This window comes from Lolium rigidum, chromosome 3 (genome assembly GCF_022539505.1).
Source record: "Lolium rigidum isolate FL_2022 chromosome 3, APGP_CSIRO_Lrig_0.1, whole genome shotgun sequence".
Classification (NCBI taxonomy): domain Eukaryota; kingdom Viridiplantae; phylum Streptophyta; class Magnoliopsida; order Poales; family Poaceae; genus Lolium; species Lolium rigidum.
The window spans coordinates 31,200,018-31,211,565 of NC_061510.1; the positions used below are offsets into that span (position 1 = coordinate 31,200,018).

Sequence of the window (11,548 nt, forward strand, 5' to 3'; positions counted from 1 at the left end):
CGGAGAACGTTGAACGAGATGGCGCGATCGAGAAAAAAAACAATGCCGGAGAGGCTGCCATCCGGGCCCTACATCCCTCGGCGGTGCGGATTTGCGTTGACTCGGCCGGCGAACCCGAGAATTCGCGATGCACCACGTCCCGGGCCACCATACGCGACGTTTTGGCCGCTTTCGTCGGGCTAGGTGGCCTCAAAAACGAGAAAAAAAAGTTTTGACATGCACCACGGAGGGACCAAAATCGTCGGCCATGGTACACCAGCAACCACGGCGCGACTTCAACTTCGTCGGCCATGGCAACTTTTCTTGTAGTGGTAATCAGAGATTGATTTCTAATCAAGTCCCAACAAAGAGATAAACTAGATGCATGGGAGAGGAGCATAGATGAAATATCAGTGGATTTCGTGTCAATATGTTTATCCACCAGAGGCACACCATAAGCTCTGCCTCTTGATGACCTGACCGCTCTTGTTTCGATCTGCAACATGCATGTATTTTTCGCTAAAACTAAAACAAACCCCAAGAAAAAAGTTGGTCTATCACGACTAAATAATAATAATAATAATATATAATTTTGAATAGCAGAATCTAAAAGCAAGGCATACATTGCTAATTTAAGACATGTACATACAGATTTGAAAAAAATTAGAGTAGCTAAAAGAAACTAAACATGCATCATGGATGATGAGCACTTAGAAGATGGCACTATATCGAAGGCATACATTATACTCTATTGTAATGTATCTTAATCACAAAAGCACATCTTACCTAACAATTCTTGACTTCCCGGCCCTTAACCAACACTAACTAAGAATGAAAGAGGAAAAATAGCCACATGTTATATAAAGAACACATTACATTAGTACGACAACAAGTACTCTCTCCGTCTCGTGAAACTTGTCTGGCATTTATTAAAATTTGGATGTATCTAGATGCTATTCTTCCAAATTTAGACAAATCTCAATCAGCTTTAGTGGGACGGAGGGAGTACTAACAAACCAACTCACATATCAATTAAGCTTAATCATCTAGAGAAAAGAATTTCTAATTCACAATTTAGCTACAACCAGTTGCACATAAGCCAGATAACACAACCAAATAACAAATATGGGCTGATTTAATTAAACTTCCATTGGAACTAGTGTTCCCTAAAAGAATAGTTGCAACTTGCAAGGTAGCTCTTTCTTCATGTATCACCAAGTTGTATAGTGTAAAAGCTGTGATTCTTCAGAGTAGATAAAAAGATGCAGCCAGATGCATGTGTTGGTTGGAACTAAAAAACAAACAGGTGCACATAGTATAAAAAATATTGAAAAGAGACAATACATAGAACAAATATTAACAATGAGTCAATATATAGTGGTAAAAATCCATGCATGAGCAAGTGCACCTGTCCAACAAATGGAAGTTACACATTCTTTTGTGAGGAATCCATGGATACGAGGAGCATAATCCCTGAAACAAGTAAAAGTTGGTCATTTGGCTACCTAATGTAAGCGTTCATGAAATTACAGGGAAGAAGCATGATGGTAGGAAATTTAAAATGAACCCCAATAAACCAACATCTCTGATGAAAAATAAGAGGTTGATAGTTGATGGAAGGTGTAAGGAAAGACAATTGATTGCTCCACACATATATATCAAGAAGAGGAGATTAGTGACAATAACGCTAAGATTAATCGTCATAATTACATGAATACCTACTCCTTCGAGATTTTTATTGATGGAGAGTTTACAATGGGGTACTATAAGTAGGCTATGGCGGCTCCCATGAATTAGGGCTCCAGCACAAGGCGCAAAACGTAGGTGCGTATGGGTGAGTGCGTGGTTCTAGGGTTCCATGCCGATGGTTTATATGAGCACCCACGACTAGGGTTTACAAAGTTCAGGGAGAGTCGGTTACCACCCGGACTCCCCCATACGGTCGACTGGGCCATTTAGGTACTCTATTGGGTCTTCAGCAGATCCAGTCGCCAAGATAGGCAGACCCACGCGAATCGGGCTTGCTTCTAGTCTCTTGTGACCCAGTCGAATCCTCGTGGTGACATACACTATGGCGCATACCCCCCATGAAGACACGTTGTCGAGCGATTCGCGAGGAACCGTTGATATTTTTTTGAAACAAAACATATGATAAGGTAAATTGGTGACACAAAAGATCAAAAGAGAATGCTCTCAGTAAACTATCCAAGAATTGAATCGGATGGAAAACTTGCAGCTTTATCACTCATACGGGCCACATGCCCTTATCGGTGGCGATGCCAGCCGGAAGTCTCTTAAGAGAGGCACCAGAGCAGGGGTTTTACATAGTAGACATAGTAGTAGGGGAAGTAGGGGTAAGTTTAGGCGTCTAGAGCTGTTTGTTGGTCTTTGGATTGATCCCAGGAGGGAGATGTGGGTCTTAAGCCCAAGATCTGGTGTTGCTTGATGCTTCGCTTCTTATTGCGGTGCTCCCGTGGTCTGAGCCATACGTGATGAGGATGGAAGCATTTGGAACCTCCATGCATAACATGCTACTTGGTGGATTTGTGGGTCTGGATGCCTCCTCTCAATATCCTCACCACGGTGGCGGAAAGTGGAGACATGTGGCTGGATCTAAAGTTTAATTGGATGTTCTTGCTGCAGGTTGTAGATCATCACATGACACCCATTGGTTGCTGCCATGACTTTTGGATGAGAAGCATCAACTCAACCTCCAAGATGGAGCCTAGCGACGTGCATCTCCCAAGTGGTTTCGTCCCCGACGAGAAGAAGGACGATGAATAGTGGAGTCCTTGTTGTTGCGGTAAAGAATGACTCAATCAGTTCCCTACTTTTTGTGTCCAAGTCCTTGGTTCAAAATTCAAGACTGCGCTGTAACTTTAGTTTCCTTTGGGGTCATGTTTGTACTTTATTGTTGTTGTTGAGCAGATCATGTTTGTACTAACCATGAATGTATTGCAGCACTAGGCCTTTGTGGGCCTTTGTTGTGTCAATTGGTTTTCTTGAACGGGCCAAAACTCTTGGACCTTTCGAGATTCCCGTGTCTGCTAGCCCAATAGAGCAAAAAACACACTCAAGAAAATCAGCCCATGACTAAGGCGGCAAGCATCCCGATTCCACTTGCAAAATTTCCAGGGTGTGTTCCGCAATTTTGGCTTCTTTTTGCGAAAATACCCCCAGTAGTCAAACTGAACCCTAGCGGCCAACCCCGCTCCTCCTCCACCTCGTCGGCGCCACCGTTGCCGCCGCCCGACGGAGAACCCGCCGTCTCGAGGTACCAGCCGCCTGCCGGTACCCTCTCCTCTCCGAAGCCATGATTTGCGCAAGTAAGCTCCCATCCCTTGTCCCGTCCACGGAAACCTAGCCGTGTGACCCCGCTCTCCGTCCTCCGGCAACCACTAACTTGCCTTCTCCTGCTGCTGGTTCCTCTTGTCTGAAGTCTCCGGTGAGGTGCCGGAGGAACCGGTCTTGTCGAAGAAGTCGGGGCTGCTCTTCGAGCGCAGGCTCATCGAGCGCTACATCGAGGTCTCCTGCGTTTCCCCGCTCTAGATTCGTCCCAGGTTTCTTTGTGCTTGGGTTTCTCCCCTGATTTTGTTTGATTTTGGTGCCGTAGGACCATGGGAAGTGCCCCGTCACCAGGGACGACCTCGCCATGGACGACCTCGTGACAGTGAAGACCGACAAGGTGAGCAGGCTCTTGCAAACTGTTTCTCTTACATTCAATGCGATTCCACTGTTCATCTTGTTGTTCTGAAGAACTAGTTCAGACAGTAGGATTTGGTCATGCTGATGCCTAGTTGCCTGCTTTTGTATGGATGTTTAGTAATCCAATCAAGGACACCATCTGGCAATTGGTTGGCACATCTTGGTATGTACTTTGTGTGTGGGATGATAGTCTCTTATTGGTGGACATGCTAATTGAGGATCATGTTCTGGAGTCTTGCCTTGAAGGTTATCCACAAGCTATTGTTAACCCCGAGAAAGGGATTAGCCTATTTTGAAGTACAGATTCGCTCCTTGAGAAAGATACCTGATAGGTTCTCAATTACACTTTCGTAATGGAGAAAGGGGAATGGGGAATTAATTAGGAAATGCATATTTCATGATAAGCAAATGTAACTTTGATTTGCCACGATTTGGATTCTTTTGCATGGTTCAAGTCGCCATTTGCAGTGACTGAGAAACATCACTTGAGCAGGACTAGTATTTCCAAATTCTAATGCTGATTATCTACATAAAGGTTTCAGCATGGGTTTGTATCATATTAACTTCAGAATGTACTGCAGAGTAATGTATTGCCAGCCAGTTAGTTGAAATATTAGTTTCTTAGTTAGGGCATGTAATGGTCTTTACAATACTACATCACATCCAAACTGGAACTAATAAACCTGATTCGAGCATCCACATGTATGCGTGCACTGATACTTGCGGCACTGCAACTATGAACTTAGAGGATGCCAAAGTCGCCATCCTACCTGTTTTCTGTAGTTCAACATTCATACCTTGTTAACATGAACGTACTCTCATATACTGTGTATAGCCATCACATGAAGTACTATTGCTGTTTGCAGATTGTGAAGCCTAGACCTCTGCAAGCTGCAAGTGTACCTGGACTCCTTGGTATGTTTCAGAATGTAAGTGATCGTGATGAGTAATTTTTCAGTTCCACTACTCCTTCCTTTTTCAGTTTACATAGTTTATCTTGTAGTCACCATAATTCATAATCTCTCTTATCTTGTTTAGTAAGACGTGTAACATGTTTTTGTACAAGAGACCCTTCTTTTTAACTTTTATGCATTAAGTTAAATTCTTGTCCTGCTCTGATTCATATATAATGTGCCAAATTCTGATAGGAAGAAATAAGTTTTGGTTGAATTTATAATTATGAACACATTCAAAGCACAAAGTTTACCTTATTCTCTTTTAACATTTTAGGGTGAGTCATGATCTTATTTCCTTTATGTAAGACTACTGAAGTCACCTACTCTTTTATCTGGGTATTTTGTGCCGTGAAAAATGATCTTGGGATATCCTAAACTGTACAAACATATTTTGATAACGGATTTCCAGTTGTGTGTAATTGGTTAATGCATTTGAGTCTGCAAATTACTTCAATATTCTTTTTATGGTGAACCATTTGTTCTTCTGATGTTAAATAGTTTGGAATTCTTATCGAGCTGCAAATGCAGATTAAGACCTCTTTGTCCCTCTGATGTTGCAGGAGTGGGATGCTCTTATGCTGTCTAATTTTGCTTTGGAGCAGCAGCTACACACAGCAAGACAAGAACTTAGTCATGCACTATACCAGGTTTTCCCAAGCTTTCCAAGTAGTGTCTTGAACTATATACATGTTTTTGTTGTTCTCAACAAGAACTTATTCTTCCTTTAAATGTGCAAGTATGTATTTGATACTAGTGTCCCGATAACTGCACAGTCGTTGTCTAGTTAAATTTCGGAAATTGCAGCCTATTGTTTTATTTGAATGTGTTCAGTGGGTTTCGGAGCATAAATCCATAGCTAGGACATCTTGTGTATCACTTGGATAGGAGATTCCTTAAATTAATTATAGAAATTCTTTATTTGTTAGTTTCCTTTAAATGGGCATGATCATCATGTACCCCATTGTTTTTACTGGCTTCTTTTCCTTCCAGCATGATGCTGCTTGCCGTGTTATCGCCAGACTAAAGAAGGAAAGAGACGAGTCAAGGACACTTTTGGCTCAAGCTGAAAGGCAGATTCCTATTTCAGCTGCTGGACCTGCACATATATCTGTTACAAACGGGAAAAGAGGTTTTCACCCTTCCAAAATGTCAAAAGCTAAACTTTAAAAAAAAGTTCCACTCTGATCCTCTTTACTCATATACAGCTTTGGAAGATGAAGTGGGCCCCGATGGGAAGAGGATACGTCCTGGTATTAATCCTATCATGATCGATGAATTAACAGAGTGTAATTCTATGCTCTCAGCCCAGCGCAAGAAACGGCAGGTGTGTATTTTTCGTCCCTGATGATCAATTGAACAACAACCTGAAATGCTGTTTGTCAAACCTGGCCTGTTTTATTTCATAGGAAAACTGATATGCACCTTTCTAAATTTATGTACTACATGCCTTCTAGATTGGGTTACATATATATTATATGCCAAATGGATTGTGGCTTTTACCCATTTGGCTACCGTCTTTGTTGAAATGGTACACTAAGTTTTGTGTTGTCAGGTACCTCCAAGTTTGGCACCAATAGATGCACTTGAAAGATATACTCAGATCTCCAGTCATCCCCTTCACAAGACAAACAAACCAGGGATTTTATCGATTGATATTGATCATTCAAAGGTGATTATTGTTATTACTTTTCCTTGTTGATAAGACTTTGATGTGTTACAGCTGTACTTTGACTATTGTGTATACATGCCAAGTTAATAATTTAAACAACTCGTAAAATGTATGCTTGAAGATTGACACTGCAATCATGTTTGCTTATTTACATACTTGATTTCTATTTTAATCACCAGGATATTATTGCTACTGGGGGTATAGACACAAATGCAGTTCTTTTCGATAGGCCTTCAGGTCAAGTGTTGTGCACTCTCACTGGTCACTCAAAGAAGGTCTCTTGCCAATCTCTCTCTCTCTCTCTCTCTCCCTCTCTCTCTCTCTCTCTCTCTCTCTCTCTCTCTCTCTCTTCATATGTCTGAATATTAATGTTAGCTTATTCCAATTCACAGGTTACCAGTTTGAAATTCGTTCCTCGCGATGAACTTTTGATAACTGGATCAGCAGATAAGGTACACTCAGTTTGAAACACCTACATGTACTGCATAGTATTGACCTGGCATTCTGATAATACCATAGTCATCACTCATCATTATGGGTTTCACTCTTTTGTTTGTAAACTCTGCAGACTGTTCGTATATGGCAAGGTAGTAAAGATGGAAGCTATAGTTGCAGGCACACACTGAAAGATCATGGTGCAGAGGTTAGTTTGCAATGACATTTGCTTTTGGCTGCTTATTTGATTTTTGCAGTAATACTTCTGTGCATATAGTATGCACAAAACTTTATTACTTCTTTGTCACTGTTATTATGATGGAGGATAAAACATCATATAATCTAGAGCAGCCGGTAAAGGAAGCGACAGAATTGGGAGTTCAAGAATTTGAGAAGACATCTTGGTTATTATTCAAAATGATAATATATGCATGCTTAGCTTATATAGCTAGTATATAAAGATTGGAAGCAAATAATTAACTCCATCTGTATCATTTCATAACTAATTGTATGTTAACTAATAGGCTACTCTCGCCCATGGCAGTCAATCTGCATTCTCCAACATAACCTGCTGGTCTCCGGGTTATGCTTTTTCTCAAAAGAACTGCGATACGAGTATACATTGATATCAGAGATCTAGAAAAAACACCGAGTTTTCCTCTGTTAGTTGTGAATGTTGAACCTCTTTTTACTATGGAAATGGGTTGGCTACAATTTTATTACCTTATTTCGTTTTTATACATTGCTGAGATGCACCAGAAGCTGTTCTGGTCATTTCATGTCGATCTTGTGCATGCTAACTTTCTGTTATTTAAATTTAAATTGTATTATCCTAAGTTCTGATTTTTCTTTTGAAAATATACCAGGTTGAAGCTGTCACTGTCCATGCTACTCAGAAGTATTTTGTAACTGCTTCCAGAGATAACACATGGTGCTTTTATGACATTTCAACAGGGTCTTGCCTCACACAGGTCTGGTACCAAATTCTCACAACCATGCACATCTAGAGATTCACCGTTTTGACAAGTGTTGTTTTTCAGGTTGGCGAGGCTTCTGGACAAGACGGATACACCGCAGCGGCTTTCCACCCAGATGGTCTTATCCTTGGAACAGGAACATCTGAAGCTGTTGTCAAAATTTGGGATGTGAAAAGTCAGGTAAGACAAAGCAAACTATTGTTCAGATTGGTATCCATGCCATTATCTTGTAATGCCTCTCATTCATGATTGAAAATCTACATTTGCAGACAAATGTTGCAAAGTTTGACGGGCATGTTGGAGCGGTGACTGCCATGTCCTTCTCAGAAAATGGTTATTTCCTAGCGGTATGTTCTTTTATATTTTCTCGTAAGACTCGAATTCCACCTGAGTCTAGATTTTTTGGTCAATAACAACGGAAGATTAGCTTTGATATACTGATATTTCCACCATCACTTTACAGACTGCAGCACTTGACGGCGTGAAGCTTTGGGATCTACGGAAATTGAGAAACTTTAGGACTCTCTCTCCATACGATCCAGATACGCCAACAAGCTCTGGTAAGTAGATCTTTAATTTTTTACAAATATTGTAGTTCTGGTTTCTACACAGGTTGCAATTTCTAGACGTCAACATATTGAAATTTGGAATAAGGCTGCCTACACTAATGTGAAATTAGGGACCCCTACAAGCAGAATCCATATTCTCATTTATAACTTAACACACTTTTCTCCTGCAGTGGAATTTGATTTCAGTGGTAATTATCTTGCCGTCGCTGGTGCTGATATAAGGTAAGCTGTTTCAACATCTAATTTAGCTGCTTGATATACAGTAACAAGTGAAGTGGCTTGATGTCTGGGCTCTGTTCAGCTCACTGTCTGTTTGTATGTTGTCAAAGTGAAATTTGTTGAAAACAAAACCTCTTCGGCGTGGTTGCAGGGTTTACCAAGTTGCCAACGTCAAGTCGGAGTGGAATCTTGTCAAGACATTACCTGATCTATCAGGCACAGGTTTGACATTCATCTTCTCTTCTCCAATGTCGTGGGTTCCGTCTGTCTGGAAGTTAACGTTGATGTGTCCTTTGCAGGGAAAGTGACGTGTGTGAAGTTTGGAACAGATGCCAAGTATGTTGCCGTAGGCTCAATGGACCGTAATCTACGTATTTTTGGGCTCCCCGGAGATGAGAAAATGGAGGAGGAGGCACCGCAATCACCAGAGAAGTGAATAGATGGCACTCATTCTTGATTTTGTTCGCGGTAAGGCAGGCGGATCTGCGCGGTGTTCTCAACGATACAACTTGTAAGAGGAGGGTACTTTGCTGAGGGGAAGCAGCCTGTTGGGCGAGCCAGATGTTTTTGTAATTCCAACTCATGTTTTTGTAAAATGTCAAAGATTTTCCAGGACTTCGACATTGCAGGCTTTTAGTTCAGCCTGCCGCTGGGGCGATCCTAAGTGTATGTAAACATCCAGACACTTGCATCCGAGAGTCGGGTTTAGGTACAGATCGGAGATGAATAGCAGTTGCTTCAACTGCTCACCTAGTAATGAACTGTAGTCTGAATTACAGTAGCAGTGCGGCCTTTTGGATGAGCTGTGGCCTGTGGCTTCCCAAGAGTGCACTGCACCTGCTTTCCTGAACATTTCAGTCAGGTCTTGCAGACCCGGAAACTAGTCTCGCATCAGTCAGCTGGGCCTGGCGTACGTAACCGTACTCGAGGGGAAAAGTACAGCGTCTTGTATTGTCTCCCCTGCGAGGCCAGACGGCGACGACGACGACAATCTGGTCATTTTCGACGGGCACTATACATGTAAACCCGTTACAGCGAGAGGTTTGGTTGCTTACTGGTGAGTGGTCATTTCGAGATGTTAATCACTCCCATTACCCACGTGGGTCTCACTGTCACACCTAAATTATGGAGTACTACTCGACAGACCACAGTACAGCCTTTTCCGCTGTTTCAATGTAGCCAGTTACAGTGTTAGCTACATTGTGAGTAGCTTTTCCTGCCTTAACCGAGGTTTATTATTAACTTATGTTAGACACTTAGACACCCTTTATTCAAAAAAGTATTATAAATATATTTAAAAGTATTAAATAAATATAAAAATGTCTCGTGTATATATTGACATGTTACATGCTTTTTTTTTGAATGGTCACGGGGGGGAGCGAATCCCCACCTGAATTTTTTTCATTCGTAGTTGCCTATGAGGCTTTGCAGCCTCTACAAGATAGGGGTCCAAATGAACCGGAGTTTACAGGGGGTACAGGAGGAGATAAAAGAGAAAACACACACACACACCAACAAAACTACAACAGCTAGAAAAAGGAGGTCACCCCGAGAATCCTCGGAGACAATTGAGCAAAAAATTGATGTATTTTATGCCATATGTTACATGCTTACAAAGTTGCTTCAGCAAAAATTGATGTATTTTATGCCATATGTAAAAAAACAAAGTTTTGATCCTAAAATAATCAATTTATTGAGGCATTTTTTTGTCTTTTTTACAAAAGATGCAAAATAGTACATATTTTATGTGAAACTTTATGTGCACACATAGAACATGTCCCTGTAAATTTGAATTTTTTTCTATAGTTTTTGAACATTTTAAAATGTGTTTCGTACATACCGGGTATATATGCACCCTGGGTCAGTGTTAGCTACATTGTGAGTAGCTTTTCCTGCCTTAACCGAGGTTTATTATTAACTTATGTTAGACACTTAGACACCCTTTATTCAAAAAAGTATTATAAATATATTTAAAAGTATTAAATAAATATAAAAATGTCTCGTGTATATATTGACATGTTACATGCTTACAAAGTTGCTTCAGCAAAAATTGATGTATTTTATGCCATATGTAAAAAAACAAAGTTTTGATCCTAAAATAATCAATTTATTGAGGCATTTTTTTGTATTTTTTACAAAAGATGCAAAATAGTACATATTTTATGTGAAACTTTATGTGCACACATAGAACATGTCCCTGTAAATTTGAAATTTTTTCTATAGTTTTTTAACATTTTAAAATGTGTTTCGTACATACCGGGTATATATGCACCCTGGATCAGTTTTAGCTACATTGTGAGTAGCTTTTCCTGTGCCTTAACCGAGGTTTATTATTAACTTATGTTAGACACTTAGACACCCTTTATTCAAAAATGTATTATAAATATATTTAAAAGTATTAAATAAATATAAAAATGTCTCGTGTATATATTGACATGTTACATGCTTACAAAGTTGCTTCAGCAAAAATTGGCATGTTTTATGCCATATGTAAAAATACAAAATTTTGATCCTAAAATAATCTATTTATTGAGATATTTTTTTGTCTTTTTTATAAGGGCAACGCTGAGCGTCCCCCGGGGGATCAAATTCCCAATCCCCCGGGTCGCCAGCCACACGATGCAAATGATAAGAAACGTCAGATTGTAGTCAACGCTCTCACACGGAAAGGAAAATAGAAAAGAATCTCCTCCTCCGACCCGCACGACCTGTAACACGCGGACGATGTCGAGTCCCGCCCGCCGGCAAAACCACTGCGGCTCCGGCAGCACCGCCGCCCGCTCCGGCAGAAGCTGCTTCGGAAGCACCGCCGCCCGCTCCGGCAGCAACTCCGACCTCTCCGGCAGCGCCACCGCCTGCTCCGGCACCATCGCCCGCTCCGGCAGCAACGCCTACTACGGCAGCACCGCCGTCCTGGGCTTGTAGCTTCGCCGGCGGGCTGGCAGCACTGCGTAGGCCTCGCCGGTCTCCTTGCAGCACGACGGCGCCCTGTTTGTAGCAACCGCCACCGGCGTTTGCAGCAACTGTCGGCGTCGCTTG

General features: G+C 41.4%; 1 protein-coding gene across 1 annotated transcript; it reads left to right on the plus strand.

The window, feature by feature from the left end:
- Positions 1–3,171: 3,171 nt before the first annotated feature.
- On the plus strand, positions 3,172–9,311 carry LOC124701380 (pre-mRNA-processing factor 19-like). The gene is made up of 18 exons (XM_047233433.1): positions 3,172–3,305; positions 3,419–3,504; positions 3,593–3,664; positions 4,551–4,613; positions 5,201–5,287; positions 5,631–5,769; positions 5,846–5,964; positions 6,193–6,309; positions 6,489–6,584; positions 6,702–6,761; positions 6,878–6,952; positions 7,611–7,715; positions 7,785–7,901; positions 7,991–8,068; positions 8,185–8,281; positions 8,461–8,512; positions 8,661–8,731; positions 8,809–9,311. The coding sequence occupies exons 1-18, from the start codon at positions 3,293–3,295 to the stop codon at positions 8,943–8,945; spliced, it is 1,584 nt and encodes a 527-aa protein (XP_047089389.1). The 5' UTR covers positions 3,172–3,292; the 3' UTR covers positions 8,946–9,311.
- The last annotated feature ends 2,237 nt before the right edge of the window (positions 9,312–11,548 follow it).